General features: G+C 38.1%; 1 protein-coding gene across 1 annotated transcript in view; it reads left to right on the forward strand.

The window, feature by feature from the left end:
- Positions 1 to 19,404, forward strand: part of otogl (otogelin-like) — a 117,066-nt gene extending 97,662 nt beyond the window's left edge. The window contains exons 49-57 of the mRNA XM_052030706.1: positions 4,916 to 5,020; positions 5,099 to 5,139; positions 6,401 to 6,443; positions 7,939 to 8,117; positions 9,373 to 9,474; positions 10,298 to 10,417; positions 13,190 to 13,232; positions 18,677 to 18,756; positions 19,126 to 19,404. Of these exons, the coding sequence (XP_051886666.1) occupies positions 4,916 to 5,020; positions 5,099 to 5,139; positions 6,401 to 6,443; positions 7,939 to 8,117; positions 9,373 to 9,474; positions 10,298 to 10,417; positions 13,190 to 13,232; positions 18,677 to 18,756; positions 19,126 to 19,326 (914 nt within the window). The 3' untranslated portion in view covers positions 19,327 to 19,404. The remainder of the gene's footprint in view (positions 1 to 4,915; positions 5,021 to 5,098; positions 5,140 to 6,400; positions 6,444 to 7,938; positions 8,118 to 9,372; positions 9,475 to 10,297; positions 10,418 to 13,189; positions 13,233 to 18,676; positions 18,757 to 19,125) is intronic.
- Positions 19,405 to 20,412: the final 1,008 nt, after the last annotated feature.

A 20,412-nucleotide genomic window follows, 5' to 3' on the forward strand; every position in this document is an offset into this window, starting at 1 on the left:
TTCTGGTAGGTTCTCTTTCTTTCACTGTTATTTGTAATTTTCCTTGTATAGAACAGTGGGAATGGCAGTCAGGGCAGAAGTCTGATCCTCCTGTAGGATGTGGGAAATCAGGGAGACTTCCAGTGTCACCGATGACTACACCTGCAGGAAGTGCAGCCAACTACAGCTTCTCACAGACTATGTTAGGGAGCTGGAGCTGCAGCTGGATGAACTCCGGATCATTTCGAGAAGCTGAGGAGATGACAGATAGGAGTTAGCAGGAGGCAGTTACATCTACGGTGTGGGATGTAGGTAGTTGGGTGACCGTTAGAGGAGGGAAAAGGAATAGGCAGTCGGTACAGTGACCGTTTCTCTGGATAGCAACTATATCATTTTGGATACTGTTGGGGGGGATGAGTCACCGATGGAGAGCCACAGCAGCCGGGTCTCTGGCACAGAGTCTGGCTCTGTTGCTCAGAAGGGAAAGTGGTGGGGGGGTGGGGGGAAGAAGAGGAGTGCAATGGTGATAGGAGATTCATTAGTTAGGGGGACAGACAGGAGATTCTGTGGACAAGAACAAGACTCCTGGATGGTACAGTATGCTGCCTCCCAGGTGCCAGGGTCAGGGACGTCTCAAATCCAGTGCACAGTATTCTTAAGGGGGGGGGAGGAGCCAGAAGTCGTGGTGTACATTGGCACCAACAACAAAGGTAAGATGAGGGATGGGGTCCTGAAGAGCGAGTATTGGGAGTTAGGAAGGAAGCTAAAATGCAGGACCTCAAGGGTAGTAATCTCTGGATTGCTGCCTGTGCCATGTACCAGGGAGGGAAAGAATAGGAAGATACTGCAGACTAATGAGTGGCTGAAGAGTTGGGGCAAGGTGTTCAGATTTGTGGATCATTGGGATCGCTTCTGGGGTAGGTATGACCTGTACAAAAGGGACGGGTTACACCTGAACTGGAGAGGGACCAATATCCTTGCGGGCAGGTTTGCTAGAGCTGTTGGGAAGGGTTTAAACCAGCTTGACAGGGGATGGGAGCCAGAGTGTTAGATTAGAAGATGGATCAGTTGGTATAGAAGTAGATGTCATGCGTACAGAGATGGTGAGGAGGATAGGCAAGGGACAGGGAATAAATGCAATCAGTTAAATGGCTTGAAATGTGTTTACCTTCATGCAAAAAATGTTAGAATAAGGGTGATGAACTTAGAGTGTGGATCAGTACATGGAATTATGATGTTGCGGCCATTACAGAGACTTGGCCGTTGCAAGGGCAGGAGTGGCTGCTTGAGGTTCTGGGGTCTAGATGTTTCAAAAGGGATAGGGGAGGAGGTAGAAGGTGTAGAGGGGTGGCATTGCTCATCAGAGATAATATCACAGCTGTAGGAAGGGAGGACATCATAGAAGGATTGTCTACTGAGTCGGTGTGGGTGGAAGTCAGAAATAGGAAGGAAGTGATCACTCTATTGGGAGTATTCTATAGGCCCCCAAATAGCCATCGGGACACCGAGGAGCAGATAAGTAGGTAGATTTTGGAAAGGTGCAAAAATAACACGGTTGTTGTCATGGGTGACTTCAACTTCCCTCATATTGATTGGCACCTCCTTAGCGCAAAAGGTTTGGATGGGGCAGAATTTGTTAGGTGTGTACAGGAAGGATACACAGTATGTAGACAGGTGAACTAGAGGAGAGGTCATGCTGAATCTGGTATTAGGCAATGGTATTAGGTGAAAGACCTCTTGGTGGGTGAGCATTTCAGGGATAGTGACCACAACTCCCTGACCTTTAGTATAGCCATGGACAAATATAGGAGCAGACATTATGGGAAAGTACTTTATTGGGGTAGGTCAATTTATGATGGTATTAGGCAGGAACCTGAGAGTGTAAACTGGGAACATATGTTCCCTGGTAAATGGACTGCAAAATGTGGAGGTTGTTCAGGGACTATTTACATGGGGCTATAGATAGGTTTGTCCCTCTGGGACAAGGAAAGGATGGTAGGGTGAAGGAACCATGGTTAACAAGAGAGGTCGAAGGTTTAGTCAAGAGGAAGAAGGAAGCATATTTAAGGTTTAGGAAGCAAAAATCATGTAGGGCTCTTGAGAGTTGTAGAGTAGCCAGGAAGAAGCTTAAGAAGGGACTTAAGAGAGCTAGAAGGAGACATGAGAAGGCCTTGGCAAGTAAGATTAAGGAAAACCACAAGGCATTCTACACATTGGTGAGGAACAAGAGGATGACGAGGGTGAGGGTAGAACGCTCAGGGATGGGGGGGGGGGGTGGAATGTGTCTAGGGGGGAAAATGTGTCTGGAGGCGAAGGAAGTAGGGGAGGCCCTAAATGAATATTTTGCTTCAGTGTTCACCAGGGAGATGGACTTAGATGAATGTGAGGTTAGCATAGAACAGGCAAATGTGTTGGAGCACATCAAGGTTAAGAAAAAAGCAGTGCTGGAGCTACTAAAAAGCATTAGGATAGATAAGTCCCCGGGGTCAGACAGGATATACCCCAGGTTACAATAGGAAGTGAGGGAAGTGATTGCTGGAGTGTTAACGATGATCATTGAGTCCTCACTGGCCACAGGAGTGGTACCGGAGGATTGGAGGATGGCAAACGTTGTTCCATTGTTCAAGAAGGGTAAAAGGGATAATCCCGGGAATTATAGACCAGTGAGTCTTGCATCAGTGGTGGGCAAACTATTGGAGAGGATTCTTCGGGACAGGATTTATGAGCATTTGGAGAAGTATAGTCTTATTAGGGATAGTCAACATGGCTTTGTGAAAGGCAGGTCATGCCTCACGAGCCTAATAGAGTTTTTTGAGGAAGTGACAAGACAAATTGATGAAGGTAGTGCAGTGGATGTGGTATATATGGATCTTAGCAAGGCGTTTGACTAGGTTCCCCCGGTTGACTCATCCAGAGAGTCATGAGGTATGGGATCCATGGAAAATTGGCTGTGTGGATTCGGAATTGGCTTGCCCACAGAAGGCAGAGGGTGGTTGTAGAAGGGGAGTATCCGACCTGGGGGTTGGTGACCAGTGGTGTTCTGCAGCGATCTGTTCTGGGACCCCTGCTCTTTGTGATTTTTATAAATGATTTGGATGAGGAAGTGGAAGGATGGGTTGGTGAGCTTGCAGATGACACAGAGGTTGGTGGTGTAGTAGATAGTAAGGAAGGTTGTTGCAGGTTGAGGTGGGATCTAGACAGGATGCAGAGAAGTGGCAGATGGAGTTCAATCCCGGAGAAGTGAGAAGTGATACACTTTGGAAGATCTAACTTGAAGGCAGGGTACATGGTTAATGGCAGGATTCTTAGTAGTGTGGAGGAACAGAGAGATCTTGGGGTCCAAGTACATCCCTCAATGTTGCCTCACAAGTGGGTAGGGCAGTTAAGAAGGCATATGCTGGCCTTCATTAGCTGGGGGATTGAGTTCAAGAGCCGAGAGGTAATGTTGCAGCTCTAAGACTCTGGTTAGACCACACTTGGAATACTGTGTTCAGTTCTGGTCACCACGTTATAGGACAGATCCTATAACGTGGTGACCAGAAGCTTTGGAGAGGGTGGTTGGAAGGCTAGTTTTATGATGAGAGGTTGAGCAAGTTAGGGCTTTTCTCTTTGGAGTGACGGAGGATGAGAAGAGACTTGGTAGAGGTATCTAAGATTATGAGAGGCATAGACAGAGTGGACAGCCAGCATCTTTTCTTCAGGGTGGCCATGGCCAATACCCATTTAAGGTACATGGAGGAGAGTTCAGGGGAGATGTCAGAGGTAGGTTTTTTACACAGAGTGGTGGGTGCCTGGAATGCACTGCCGGGGTTTGGGGGGGGGGTGGTAGGGGCTGATACGATAGGGTCATTTAAGAGACTATTAGATAGGCACATGGATGAAAGAAAAATGGGTTATGGGAGGTGAAGTAGAGAGGGGGATAGATTGAATGTGGATAATGTTTATATAGGTTGGCATAACATCATGGGCCAAAGGGCCCATACTGTGCTGTACTGTTCAATGGAAACATCTTTTCTACCTTTTCTCTATCTCTACCTCTTCTCTGTCCTTTCACAAGCTTTTTGACCTCTCTCAGAACATTTCCAGAGAAATGAGCTGTAACCTGTGCTCAATCTTTCCTGAAATGCATGACCTTTCAGTTCTAGAGATACTCAGTGGAGTGAGTTAATGTATGTACTTTGTTAATTATATGCAAAATAAAGGGAAAAAAGACAAGGATGATGGTAAGTATTAGGAATCAATGGAGGGGTGTGATTGACAGCTAACATCTGGTATCTGTGACTGTATTTCTGAAATTCCCTTTCTTCAGCCGTGTTTATGAATGATCTTTCCCCATTGTGAGATTCTTTCCTGATGCTTCTTCATTTCTGCTACCGATCCTTTTGCCTCTGCTCATGGCTTCAATATGCACCCATCCAAGTCATAATGGCACTTCACAGTCTCTGAAATGGATACTCCACAACCTTCAAATCCTCCTCAAGACGCACAGCATTCTGACTTGGAAGAATATTGCTGTTGCTTCATTGTCCCTGGGTCAACATCCTGGATCTCTCTAAACCTCACAATTCTGGACCTGGCTGCAGCACATGGAGCAGTATGTTTTAGGCTGATGGTTCACCATCATTTCCTCAAGAGTCACAAGGGATAGACATTAAATATTCACCTTGACAGCAATGCCCATTGAAAGAGTAAAATGAAATTACTAGGTACTCCATCTATAGGATTGTCAACAAAAGAAATTAGAGTTTTAATGGCATGTAGATAAATACTATAACAGTTTTGGCTCCTGTTTTTTTTGTCTTAATTTATTTTATCCTGCAGTTTTAAGAGAAAATAGTACACACCACTTGAATTGAGCAACAATCTGGTATATCTACCCTATTCAATTCAAATAATTTAATAATTTTTGTATTTCTTATTTTCTTCTTAACTGCAGTCTGCGATGAAAATATGTGTCCCCCTCCTGACAAGACCTGTGCAGTTGGAATGAAACTAGTGAAGAGACATGTTTCAGGGGCCTGCTGTCCTGATTGGCAGTGTGGTAACTATGAGATGAATTATTTATAACTTAATTATTTTTAGGTCAAATCTCTCTGTTAATTATTCTCTTGTCTTGCAGATTGCAGCTGTGAAAACACAACTATTAAGACATGTAAAGTGGTAAGTTAATTATGCAAGGTGAATTAGCGTATTGCAATCTAGTCTGTCATTAGAACAAACCAGTTAAGAATGTAAAAGATTGACTCCAAAGTATCCTTTTAATATGACTATATTTAGATTTTAAAAGGATGACATATGCAGAAATACTGAATCCCTGATTAGCTCCCAGAATAAATTAATACACTTGCTTTTGTTGTCAATGCAAGTTTAGTTCATAGAATCACAGATATTTATAGCACAGGAGATAATGACTCTGGAAGGAGAAGCAAGAGTTAATGTCTGGTGTCATAGACCCTTCATTTGACCTGGAACATTAGCTCTGTGTCTCTTTCTACAGATGCTACCTGACCTGCTGAGTGTTCCCAGCATTTACTGTTTTTATTTTAGATTTCCAGCACCTTAAATTTTTTTAAAATTTTCATTAGCTATTAAAAGCTATTGTGCTTCAACTACTTTTGGGCAGTAAATATTTAGCATGACCATTAAATGCTTGAAAGCAACATTAGTATTGTAACGGGCTCGGGGTGTATGTTTGACTTTATTTTTATGATAATTTATGCAACCAAAAATATCATGAGAGTTCTGTAATCTATCTGTGTTTGTTTTCACTATTTCTCCTCTTGCAAAAGAGAAAAGTTGTTTTTCCTTTTAATGAATATGTGAACACAAGAAAATAAGAGCAGGAGTCGACCACCAGGTCCCTCAAGCCTGCCTTTCCATTCAATACGATCATAGCTGATCTATGTTGGCCTTAGCTCCTCTTTTGTACTAGTTCCTCATGATGTTCATCACCTTGATCTTTCAAATATTTATCTATTTCCAATGCTCTGGCCTCCACCACCCTCGGGGACAGAAAATTGCAGAGATTCACTGCCCTTATGAGAAAGGAAATTTTAACGCACCTCAGTTTTAAATGACTGGCTCCTTATTTTGGTGCTATGTCCCCTTGCTTGTGACTCTTGAGTAACTTACTGTCTTGTTGAAATATCAGGGGGAAGTTCTAACAGAGGACCTAGGCTTTCAAGATGTCTGTGGCTGTACTCGTTCCATCTGCAGTAAGTCCCCTGTAGATTACCTGAACTTTCCCTGTAGATAACTTTCAAGCATTGTGAGCTCTTGCTGGATAACAAGTATTCATACAGCAAGCCTGTACATCTGTTTGTGAATATTTATTGAATGGGCCAACCTATTCTATATTCATTGTAACATGAATTGCAAACCTGCTTTTGGTTTTTATCATAATTTGCTCTTATTTTTGAAGTTTGTTGGTTCATCAAAATTGAAGCAGTTTTCTGTTCATCAAGGTACGGCATCCAGTCATAACTTCCTAAATATGTTACCTGTGTTCTCTTTGGTTGATTTTACATATGATCGAGGAGAAATATATCCTTGGTTGCTGCACTGAACTTACAATATCCTGGCAAATATGTGTTGCCAATTCTCATGAACATTTAATTCTTTTTTTGCGCTCCCCAATTACAATAGTACAGAAATAGGATGTCCCATGCTCAGTGGATGGTTTCAATGGGCTTGAAGTATCAGTGGATGTTACAATGTTTAATAGAGTATCGTTGCACAAGCGTCAAAAGAGGCAATTGCTTGTCAGTTTCCAAAGGAACGCTCTTAAATGACCTCCTGTAGTGAAACTGGCAGCCTGTGCTCTTAAGAGACAATAGTGTCCAATTACTGCAGGAAAGATGAATGTAAACATTTTTTTCAAGGCTACTTCTTGTTTGAATTTAATAATATTTATGGGAGCTCGTTCGTATTTGTGGGAGTCCATAAGTCAGGCATTTGTAATTTGGGGAGGGCCTGTATTCCTTTTTCTTTTAGCTTTGTAGGGACAGATGGATGCCATGTAAATGCAGGTGGAGGCCCTTGCCCTGCAAGGTCACTCCAGCACTGCAGTGCAAGACTGGTACCTGAGATATAGCTTGTGACCACTCTGGCCAACTCTCATTAAAGTTACCATGGTAGTCTGCTGGAAAGCCCAAAAGATTCTAGTCTCAATATTTCATCTAAGAGCAGACCTATTTTCTTTCACTACCTTTCAATATAGATTTTAAACTGGTGCTTATGTTGTATTTTATATTCTGGGTTTTCTTGTGTTGTTGACTTGTGGATGACTCTGAAATGTCACAAACTCATTTTTTTATGACTCTTGCTGCATATTTAGAAAATATATTTCATTCCATCTGCTTAGTCCAGATTTGAACCCAGATTCCAGAGGAGAATGGAGTGCCACTAAAGATTCCTGTTTTCCTTTAACTGAACTTTTGGAACTATTTCCATGAAATTGTTATGAGATACCATCCCCATAAAAATGAATTATATTATAGCCAATACACCATTATTGAATAGGTTCATGGTATAAATTAAATCATTTTGCACACAAGTAGATAAAATATACTGCTTTGAAGCAGTTTCAATTATATTGTGTACGAACAAGGAACATGTAGGGGAGAAATTTGCCCTGGGTCATTTGCACTGGTACTTATTATACACCTCTAGACAGGTGGTTCCAGTGACACTGGACTGAATATCAAGGGCTGAGCACCATTAGTGTCTATTTAGCACTACTGAACAAAGACAAACATCTCCCTCTTTACAAAGTTTATATTTCATTGGCATTTCATTTATATTTATCTTCATTCACAGTTCTTTATTAAATTAAACAGTACTTTGCTTAAAACCTTAATTTTGGAAAAAAGTACCAATAATTCACATTATTTTCACTGAATAATTCTAACAATAATGCATCTGTAATTATTAATTAGATTATGCATTTAATTGTTTCAGGAAAAGCTGATGTCTGTCTCTTCCAAGGCGTCACTGCACTAAAACCTGGCCAGTCACTATTTCAGCACCTTGAAGGTGATCAATGTTACATAGCAAGTTGTTTCCAGCAGGCAGATCCAGCCACAGAATCTCCTTCAATGGAAGTGTCAATAGTTAACTGTTCAGCAAAATGCGAACCCGTGAGTTTATAAATATAATCATTTGGTTTTTGAAAGTTTCAAAATATGCCATTAGAAAAGGGGTCACATAAGGTTTTCTGTCAGTAGCTAAATTTTTCTGTTAAAAAGAATTCTTGTATACCAGAATCACTTCAGTTTAGCTTACTGACTCTCTGAGTGCCAAAGTGGCCTTAACACAGATATTAAAATTACATTCCCCGCAACTGTGAACACACTGGGTCATCCCTCACTCCCCCCCACCCCACCCCCCGCCCCTTTCATCTGAACACTTTACAGCCTTTGTATTGGCCAAATACCTCTGTTCTCCACAGCTTTTTAGTTGTTCAATTGTGTATGGAGTGGCTTTCTCTTAGTTCAATTGTTACCAATCTATGGCAAAAGCACCTTCAGTGATCACTTCACTTCCCTTCCCAACCCTACACCATCCTCTGGAATCCCTGTGTTTTCATTCTTGGACCTCTCATCTGTATGCTGAGTCCTGTGAGCTTCCATATGGCTGCCAATGATGCACCACTCAATGTCTCCACCAAATCCCTTCACTACTGCCCACTCCAACCCAACTTCCACTGCCTCTGTACAGGTATCCAACATTCAGCATGAGATGACTCCTAATCTCTACTCAGAAGACAGAAGTAATTGTTTTCATTCACAACTACAAACCCTTTTCTCATGCCATTGATTTTGCCTGGTCCCTTACATTCAGACTTGGGCAGAACCAGGATGTTTGCAGCTTTAATGTTCTGTTTAACCCTGAACTGAATTTCCAACCTATATCCGTTCCCTCCACTGATAACTATTTCATGTCCCTGTACATTGTTAATACACTTACAGGCAGAGATGAATTTACTAACTTGCAAAATTACCTCTTTGCTTTGGTTACAAATTTGCTTGTGTGCAACTGTATTTATAACGTTATCACAGTAAATTGTGCCAACTTGTGATACTTAGTACTAAACAAATGTAAAGCTGTGACTCTTAACAACATTTCCTCCAAATATGTCAGCAATATTTTAAAAAGCTGTTACAGAAAGCACCACTTTGAAGACTTTACTGTTGTGTGTACATCAAATGATATTTTTATGCAAGTATCATCACCTGTGATGAGTTTTGTTGAGCTGGTATGTACAGGTCTACAAGTACATTGTTATTTATTAAAACTTTGACATTGAGGTGATAGCAATTTTCTTGGTAGCTTTCTTGATAAACCAACTCTGAGTTTTCTTGCCATTAAGATAATGATTGTATTAATCAACAGCACCAAGTCTATATTCCTTCAAATGATCCCCATGTTTGCTGTGGAACCTGTAAGAATATGTCATGCCCTTTTGAGGAAGAAGGGAGCATAGTTTTGCATAAGGTAAGTTATCTGATCAGCATGTTCCTATTCATTTAATACCAATAATGTGCAAGTCATTTTGCCCTGAAATTGATATGTTCAGATATATGTGGGAACATTTGTAAATCTATGAAATTGTGAGTTTGAAATCACTAATATCAGGTGAAAATGTGAAGCTATTTTTAGGGCCTGAATTTGCACTGTGGTCTTTACCCAAAGAAGATTGGGTATTCTATTAGAATGCAAAAGGGTTAAATTAGCATTATACCTTCCACCCTCTAAAACATCACACGTTGTCCATTGCACATATCTCACAAGCGGCCATCTGCTAGACCTAACTGTGGGGGCTTGAAGATAGTTGATTAATCAAAAAAGATCTTGGTTAGTAATACAAAATGTAGAAAGCCTAACCTGTTGAGTATTCCTGACATTTTCTGTTTTTGAACACAAAAGGCAACTTAAGTTTCCAAGACTTGTTTGCAGAGAAAGTAATATTGAGTTATATCACAAGGAGTGGGATGAAATTGTGTTCTGGATTAATTACTTTTAGATTATAGATTAAAAGTATGCAAATCAATACTTGTAAAATGCTATTAAGCAATTAAAATACACAATTTTGTAACATTCTACATAAAATTTATTTCCTCAGGCAGGCTTCAGAAGGGAAATTTGTTTGGATATATTTTGTTCCCTATTGGTTTAGACATTTATTTTATAAATATTCAGTGCACTGCATTATTTCTTGAAATGCTTAATTAATAATAAGTTAAAATGAATTGGGAAAATTATGTGTTGACTTTTGAAAATGTTTAAATTGATTTATATTAATTTTTTTTCACTTCAGGCAGGAACCTCCTGGATTGCTGACTGTATCAGATATGAATGTCTGGAGACAACTGTTGGAGTCATTATGCTTGGCTCTGGAATTGTCTGCCCACCATTTAATGAGACTGAATGCATACAGGTCTGTACATTTGTCATCATAATAATACCATGTCCATTCTGCAGAGTTAGATAACCTTGAGAGAGCTATCCAACTTTTGGAATGGAAGCCTCATATCATTGCCCAACAGAGAAAGAGTTCCATATACAGACAATCATAAAACAAAAAATTATAGACTTCCAGTTGAAAAAGCAAAGCCTGCCATAGATACCAACACTCATGAATGCCTACATGTATACACTCACATATGCACACACATTTAAACATCCCCTGCAAAAGCTCGCTGGCTGCTGCACACAAATTATTATTGCTTTTCACCTTTTGGTGTCAGCTCTTGTTTACAACAAAGTGTTGTGTTTCATGGTCTTTTGTAGTTGTGTGTATTCTTCTTCCTGTGCCTCTGCTCCCAATCTTGAAGAGAGATCCTCAGTTCTTTAAACATTAGATGTTTAGTAACCACTAGCAGTACAAAACTACTGTCCCTGAACCATCTAAAACTGTTAAAGGCACACTTTTTTATCTCCAGGCTCAGAATTTGGAGAGCTAAAATTGGCATTCGATCGCTTAACCTATTTGGCAATGTTAGGGGACTTGTACTCTGGTTGATCAGCAATGTACAAATAATTTAAAAAGTTGTTACTTACTTTGCTTAATAAATATAAAATCAATATATGAAAATTGTTTATAAAATTAATGCAGATCTCTTATTTCTTGCTTACTGATGCAAGTTGGACTGAAAGGGTTCCTTCCATTCTGTGACTATTTTGTGATTTTGAGATTTCTAAATTTTAGTTACTGTTTTGAAAGGCTTTGGAGGATTTTACAGCAAAGTATGGTTTATTATCAAGTGACCTGAAGTACAAACCATGTGTATGGAGACAAATATCTCTTATCTGCTTTTTCCTGCTTCTTGATTTCAACCTTGAACATGCCTGGCTTTCATTTTAGAACTATGCCCTCTTATTCTGGATTTTCACACCAGAGCAAACAGTCTTAAAACCTTTGACTAGATCATCCCTCAATCATCTCTACTCAACAAATACAGGGCAAGTTTTGTGCAACCAGTCCACATAATTCTGGATATTCTCCAAGACTGACATAACTATCCTGAAAGGTGTTTTCAAGATGAAACACAGCACTGCAGGTGGGTCTTGCCAAAAAAACATCTGCAGCCCATCATTTTCCCTTGTATCCCAGGCCCCCAAAATAAAGGCTCTGTATACATTAGTCTTGTTGATTATTTTTAAATCTATTCACTGGCTTTTATTGATTTATATAGATAGACATTGTGATTGGTCCTTCATTGTCCCTGGTTATTAGTCATTTTGAAAATACTCTGATTTGACTTTCTTTAAAGTGATAATCTCAAATCCACTCACATAGAACTTCATCCATCAAAATTTTCTCCACTCATTTCATCTGCCCATGTTTCTTAAGCTGTGGCTTTCATCAGCATTGCTGACCATGTCTCCAAATCTACTATCTGCAAACTTGGACATACACTTTATTTTTCATTCATCTGAGTCATTATTAAGAAGCTGAGACCTCAGTAGACTTCCCTGTGGATCTGACCAGTCAGAATACATACTACTTATTCTGACTGATTGTTTCCATCCAACCATCTCGCATTACAAGGTTGCCTCCAATTCCCCATAGTTTTACTTTTCCTAATCATTTCTTGTGTGGAAGCTTGTCAATTGCCTCTGGAATTCCATGTAGAAACTTTCTCTTATCCACCATTTAAATTGCCTTAATAAATTGAATTAAGTTATTTAGACATGACTAATGTTTCACATTTCTGATCAGCTTAAAGTTGTCCAAGTGCTCAGTCACCCTGCCTCTGGATGGCAGAATTTAGATTACATGATCAACTTGCATTAACCTTAATTGACGTGAGACTGACAGATTTGCAGTTGCATGATTTCTCTTTCATACTCTTCTTAAATCCAATCAGTTCCTCATTTGGGCATAATATTTTAGTTTGCCTTGTAGCAGTGGTATGTTTGACCTTCGTCTATCATGACGATCACTAACTTGGACACGGAGCTTCAAGTAAACACAGACCTTATATGTGGCAGTCAGTCTTTAACTGAGCAGCAAGCATGGTCCAGACAGTATTTCAAGATATAACAATGTGACACAATCTATTATGTTAGTAGCAACCCATTAATCTTAATGTGTCACTCTCTCAAGCAGCTGATAGACATAGAACACACTCAACAGTCAGGCAGGATCTGTGTAGAGAGAAAAAGAGTTAATGCTTCAGGCTGACATTAATTTTTCAGAATTATTTCACTATTTAACAATTTTTCTGTGTCTTTATCACTGATTATAGTATTCCTTGTGTCCATCTTTAATCAGCACACTCTTTCCTCCACCACATCCTTCCCATGGAGGAGGATATTTACACTCAAACCAAATGTGTAACTAGATTGTCTGAATCAGCAGCTCATTTTGCATCTCTCCTGATTATTATTTATAGTTTTTTGAAAAGCCATTTAGTCCCATTCCAAGAATGTATATAACCTAATACTATAATAAAGACTTGTCAATTAAAGTTGTTTTTTGAAGAATTTCTAAATTCTCTGCTAAATTAAGTAACACTTAGTTTATGACATTATTTTATTTACAGAATCGGGGTTTGGGCACTGAATACATGTCAAAGGAACACACATGAGAAGTTTAGACCAGTGTTCTCATGATCCATTGTCCTATGACGAAAATTTAATACAATATCCTCTGGTACTGAGATCTGTTTCTTCTGATTATTTGCATTTCTTTCCTTTTATACAGAAAGGGGGAGTTGTAAAGTACATGGACGGTTGCTGCAGGACTTGTAAGTGAATAAGGCTGCATATTATGCTTGTTTGGCTTTGATTTTGGATAGCTGTGGTTCAATCCTGAATTGCTGGGAAAATGGAGTGAAAAAAGCATGTGGTAATTTAAATCAGTTTGAATGCCAGTTTGTTAAAATTGTAAACAACAGTCGTGAACTACTTGTTGCACTGCTTATTGGGGCTGCTGTTTCATAAATGCAGGCTGCTGATATGGTTAATCTCAAATTTATTCTGGAGTATAACTGTTATATAAAGAAAAATGGAATTATTTATTCTAATCTTTCAAAGGGCAGTTTGGGAATACTATTCATTGTTGATAAGGAAGGGAGTAACTTTGAATTAATTCCATTTGAAAAGGAGGAAGAGAAATTCATCTTTGGATGCCAGCACCAAATGCTTGCAAGGATACTTATAGCCAGTTCTACTTGTGTTTCAACCCTCACCTTCATCGAGTATGTAGCAGTTAAGACTCTGTGTTTATTGCTAGTGATCAAAGATAAATGTCTCCCCCAAACTCTTGGCAGAATTCTGAAAGATAATGTTAAACTTTCAAGTATTTGTATTTTACCTATAGACTTAAAGGTTTTGATGATGTACTGGATAATAAATGTAGTATAGAGTTTTTGGATTTCAATTATCTGTAACTTTGATAGATGGGAAGTAGAATGATGATATTCTTGAATCTTTCTCCTCCTAATATTTGGTTCCTTATTTTACATGTGTCCGTCTTTAATTTTGTTATTGTATTCTCTGTTTGTTTTAATTTTTTAGTTGATCCTTTGCTTGGTACAATTTTTGTTTAACTCTTTTCTTTCAACTTTTCTTAATGGCTTTATCTTTTAATATAGTGGGTAGTATCACTTTCATTTCCATGTGGTAATACACCTACCTCTCTGCTACACCATTTTAATTGTGAAATCCAACGTTAAAAGAACTAATGATAAAAGGAAGGCCTTGCAAACTAGTGATATTAGCACATTTATCAGTTCTACAATTAAATATTTGTCTGAATTCTAATAGCTGGAATGATTACAAGTTGGTAGATATGCTGTGAACATGTTAAATAACCTGTCAAATTATTTTGGAATCAGTATCCTAGAGCTCTGGGAAGGAAGAGGTGGAATTTGAATAGATACCCAGTTTTCCTGAGGCTTTTTGTTCTATCAGGATCTTGACAAGTTTTAGTGGAACTGATCCATAATCCATGAGTTCCTTCGCATTAGGTACTGTTAGTGACCTCGGGGGTAGGCGTGGGGTACTAAAATTTAAGTGGTCAGTTTGTATATCCTGTTGATCCTGTTGTTATTGTGCCACATTACATTAAACTACATTAAACAATTGCTAGTGGTAATATTAGTTAGTGCTATATTGCTCAAAGAAAGTCATAAACCTATGAGAGCTGAACATTTCCTCGTAGGCTTTTGGGAAATTTAGGGTAAACTGACCATGCTAGCAAAGGGTTGCAGTGTACTCACCAATTTATTTTGAAACTTCAATATACTTCGTAAAATATACATCCTAACTGAAATCCTTTGCAAAGGATCTAGTTCGTGAGAATACAAAAACTGTTATACTTCAGAATTATATATATTGTTTAAACTGATGTGGCTGCAGGGAATGCACCTAAATCCAAATCACCTGCTTACATGTGATTCTTTAGTGGTATTTTGATTTATAAACATGCCATCACAGACTAAAAGCATGTGCAGTTGAATGGCCTTTCAAGTTCATCACCAGCTTCTGTTCATATGCATTCCTTTTTGGCAGCAACAATTTTTTTATACCAGCTTGAGTTAATGCATGCCAGATATATAAGATTTAATTGTAATTTATGCTGTCATTTTATATTAAACTGATATTGATAATTCTGCCAGGTTCTGGATTGGGTTTATTACCTTTTACCATTAGTCCAGTAGTCCCAACTGGTAGTACTAACTGTGACACAGGTACTATTCCCATTATGTACTTTCTTTATAGTTTCAGTATTTTATCAATAACAAAATGTTCTATAAATTTATTACATGTGAGATGCATGGTTTGGGTGCTTTTTCAATAATCACAGAATGAGTTTTGTGTTGTATGGAACTACATGGAAGCTACTTTACAGAAGAAATCATACATCCCAACTTGCCTCTACTAGTGTTTACAATCCCGATAGATTTCTCTAATTATCTCTTGTAGATTATATTCATACATTCTCTAGTATTTCAACTAATGTTTTGTAAATTAGACAGGAAATGCTGACTGCATCCCAAGTAATGTCTAACAGGATTCTATTTCATAGAATCAGGGAATGGTTGTACCACAGAAGAGGACCATTCAGCTCATTATATCCACGCTGGCTCTCTACAAGGACAATTCTCTAATTCCACCCACCATCCCTTTCTCTGTCGTCTTACAAATTGATCTTACTGCATCTTTATCTAATTCCCTCTTGAAGGCCAAAATAGAACCTACCTCTCCTGCACATAGTGTAGACTTATAGAAATTAACTTAACATTACCTCCACTTCTTTTGTATTTTATACAGCTTACCAGAATAAACCATTTCACACCTCGATATATCAAATCATATTGACTGTTAATCAACTCACATTGTGCACCTGTACCTTGGTACAGTTTGGTACCATGCCAAAATTTCAAGAGCATGTTTCTCAATTCTGAGACCAAATCTTTTAAGTATTTGGTGAACAAAAATTCATCCAGTACTGATCCATATGCATATACTGTGAACAATGCAGACTAAACTATTCATCCCAAATAACAGACCAGCTTTTACAATCTGCTTAAGGCTCCTCCAACTCTCATGATCTCCTTTTACCTTGTTACCAAATCCCTTCGGTCTGAGAAAGTTAACTCCTCCTGTTCTCTGTTTCCTGAAGCCTGGTTCCACATGCCTTTGTCATGAATCAGTTGTGTGGCATTTTATCATAACTGTGTTTGTGTGTGGGAGTTTTATGGATTGCTATTAAAACAGAATTGTTCTCACAATATTTGCAACCAATACTTTTCTACATAGACAGAACACAGAAGTGGATGGAGGCCAATGCATTCCTGTAATGCCGCTTAATGACTTTCAATGCATTTAAATTGATGGGTGGAAAATGAGGCAAACATTATTATAGGCATGCACTCCTCCCAATTTTTTTTTCTGTCCCTGAAATGTTTACAGCTGAGCACATTAAGAATAAAATCTGTACTATCATCATTTTCATTGTCGAACTTATCATTCCTTATTCTTTAATCCTCCCTTTTCCAAATAAGAACAATGCTCCCTCGTTTCTTCTTCCATGGCCCATGTGTGCATGTGCTGCTAGCTGTAGCTGGGGAAACACTGAAGTGAATCTTTACATCATCACTCCATCACACAAATAAAACAACTGCAAAAGTTTTGAATCCCCCCTCCCCCCATCTTCTTATCTTTGTCAGCATTATATTTTTTAAGGAAATTTAAGACAATATGGCAGCCCCAAATTTCTAGGCCACTAATTAGGTGAGTCTGTATAACAGGCTAACCAGAGATGCAAGTGCTGATGAATTTTCAGAAAATACAAGGCAGTACATGAGTAACCAGAGACAAGGCAAGTGATGAGCTTTGGATGCATGGAAGAAACAGGTGATATTTAACCCATGGTTTCTAAAGTTTTCCATCACAGGCATTTTATTAACCTCCTGAACTGGTCTGTTGTGTGAAATGACTGACAGGATTTGATTGACATGATTAGTCAACAACTCTGTTAATGTTGTACCATGTGACTACCAGTATGTCAGAAGATGGATGGGGAAACATTCGTAGCCATATAGATATATTTTGTGTGATGCTAGGACTGTGTCTGAGGGTGTTTACCATAAGTTTAACAAATGTGGATCCCAGATGGGCAAATTAAAATATTTTCTGAACAGCAAGAGTTTAGGAACACTGAAGGAGCAAAATGATTTGGCTGCACTTGCGTGCAGACTACTGAACTCCGGCACACAGGTACAGATGATCAGTAAGTTTACTGTAATGTTGGTCGTTTTCCCAAAGGGACTGAAATACAAATAGATAGAAGTTGAGCTGCAGTGAAATTAAACTGACTGGATGCTATTTAAAGCATTGTATTGACCCCAAGGAATCATACCTCAGGAAAGATATAGTTTTCAGAGGAGGACAGTATAGATTCAATAGAAAAATATTGTGGCTGAAAGGGCTTAATTATCAGAGCTGACTGCATAGACCAGTATTATGTTTGCTTTAGCAGAGAGCATTAAGGGTAAACTGATTGAGATCTTAAGGAAATTGTCAGGGTAGAAGATAAAAAAGAAACATTTAGAGTAGAAGGAAACTATTTACTCATTTGAAGGAGACCAGATAAATGGGGCTTGGGCATAAAGTCAGAGTGGGATGTTAAGAGGAGTTATGTTTGGAAACACATCTTACAAATGAAATAGTAAATCTGGAACTTACTTCTCCAAAAAGCTGATGATAATCAATAGAGAAATTCAAAACTAAAATTGATTGATTTTTATTAAGTAAAGGCAGTAACTGTTATGGAACCACTGTAAGGTACATGGTGTTAAGAGGCAGATCAGCCATAATCTAATTGAATGCTGTATCAGCATGAGGAGTTGTATGGTTTACTCCCGTTCTAAAACATGTGAATCAGAATTAAAGAATGAAATAAGCTGTGAATTGTATTGAATGCTTGCTTAGATTTTATGAATTGTAAATTAATATGCTACAGATATTAGAAATCTGAAATAAAATAGAATGGTTGGGATGCAGTGCAGGTCAGACCACATCTGCAGAGAGAAAACCCAAGTTAAAATTTCGGGTCAATAACCCTGCGTCAGAACTGATGGTGGGTCAATGGTCTAAAATGTTAAATCTGCTGCTCTCTTCACAGATGCTGCCTGGCCTGCTGATTATCCCCAGCATTTTGTTTTTATCTGTTGGATTTTGTAATCCCCTTCCAAAGCATGTCAACAAATATTTGTATTTACAGAGCACCTTGCTGCATCTTTTGCTGTCAAATACATTTGTATGCAATTGATTACTTATAAAGTCTGTGACTTGTTGTACAGTCAGATGTTTTCAAAATCTTATAATGTTACATAATGATTTTTGAATATGCAGCTTTCATTCCATTTGCTAATTGGGCTGACTGGGGAGTTATGTTTTTTAATAATTTAAATACTCTAAGAATTAAAGTACAGTAAATTAATAAAAGTATCATAAATTAATAATGTAATATAATATTGGAGCAGTTATACTTCTGGGGAATATACACACCTCTTACACAAATATTTTAAAGCAGTCAACTGAAATCTGACTTAACTATTTTAATTCTATATATTTTAATTGGTCAATACCATGAATATTCATAAAGCAAATAGGAATAAATGTTTGTATAAATAATTTGTGCTGATATTTCAAATGGTTTAATGTGCCCATTTGCTACTAGGCAAAGAAGATGTAAGGCCTTGCCGGAAATTAGATGTCAAAATGATCATAAGAAAAGATGACTGCCGTACCACTGGCGCTGTACGTAAAATCCTAGTTTTATTTTTATTCTATACCATAAACCCACATTTTGCCAATTACTGCTTTCAATAAAAAAATCATAATGCAGAGGCTTAGCATACGAGCTTCCTTGCCAAAGGTTCTGAAGCAGTGTTTTGTTTGATAGATGCCAACTAACCTAACTCTGACTAAGATAAGATTGATTGTTTAACTCATTCATGCATCAGAGAATGCAACTGATAAGCATTTAAGCATAATAAACATTATCTTGTTGTCAGGGATATAATGTAGAATAATGGAAGAAAGCAGTACACCATTTAGCTTATTGCATGAAGAATCTCTCCTGAGAATTAGATATCATAATTCTTGATGGTTCTTAATTCTTTCCAGGTCATTGTGGCTTCTTGTGATGGTAAGTGTCCATCAGCCATGATATTCAACACTAATATCAACAGCTATGCAAAATTCTGCAAATGCTGCCGAGAAGTTGACCTCACAGATCAGACTGTGCCACTTTATTGTGTGGGAAATGCCACTTGGATTAACTTTACATTTCAAGAGCCAACAGATTGTTCCTGTCGATGGAATTAAACTGCTTATAGTATGCGTCAAACATATGATTGGAGAATGGCCTAGGAATTGGTTGTTGTCTTACTAGAAATATGCTCAACATGATGTACCAGAACTGCACTACCTATCATATTAGTGAAAGCAGAAAAAGAGGCATCATAGCACCTGCAACCAAAAGATGCTTTCACCAATGACCTGCCAGGGCCCCAGCAGCAGATATGTGCAGCTCTCATTTTCTAAACAAGGCCCAATGCCCACTGTTGGGGTGCATTGGGGCTACTAGTTCTGCTGGAAGGAGTATTCCAAAGCTAATCAATTCCTAGGCCAATCAACATTCAAATCCACATTTCAAAACATTAAGTACAAATTTACAATTGTTTTGTTAAATGCTTTACAATTAACTTTTGTAAATTAACGATAGCATGAAGTAATTATTTTATGGTAATTTTTCAGCAGTGACAGTGATGTAAGGATAATCAAATAAACTTTGTATTCACCTATTTTAGATATTTCATGAATGATACTTTATACCTAATAATGCTTTGAGTCTGTGATAAAATTGTTTTGTACTACAAATGGAGGTTAAAAAAATAGTTACACATGTATTTCTTTCTTTGCTTTGAGTATATGACATTGATTTCATAAATAGATGCTTTACCTTCTGATTGTTCATGCCAGGTAGTTTACTTTTTATAGACTGTCTACAAAATTGTATGTTTGTGAATTGCTGGCATTACAAATTGTAAATTATAGTGCAGTATAACTTGCTTGGTAAGCTCATATTTAAGCAACAAATAATAAAATGGAAAATGGCAATAAATGATTGTGGCTTCAAAGCATCCATTATTAACTGAATTTATTTTCAGCATTTCTTGGATTGAAACCAAGATGTAAAAGAATTAACAATAATTTTTGAAAAATGACATCACACAGACATCAACATCATCAGAAGGCTTAGTTGAATTAATATACTGTATATTGCATTCCAATGTTGAAATTGGTTTATCATATGAGTATGAAAGAGAAAAAATCAAACTTGGTATTGGTTTATTATTGTCAATTGTACTGAGATAAAGTGAAAAATTTGTCTTGCATACCATTTTTACA

The sequence above is a fragment of the Pristis pectinata genome, chromosome 15 (assembly GCF_009764475.1).
Source record: "Pristis pectinata isolate sPriPec2 chromosome 15, sPriPec2.1.pri, whole genome shotgun sequence".
Taxonomy (NCBI): domain Eukaryota; kingdom Metazoa; phylum Chordata; class Chondrichthyes; order Rhinopristiformes; family Pristidae; genus Pristis; species Pristis pectinata.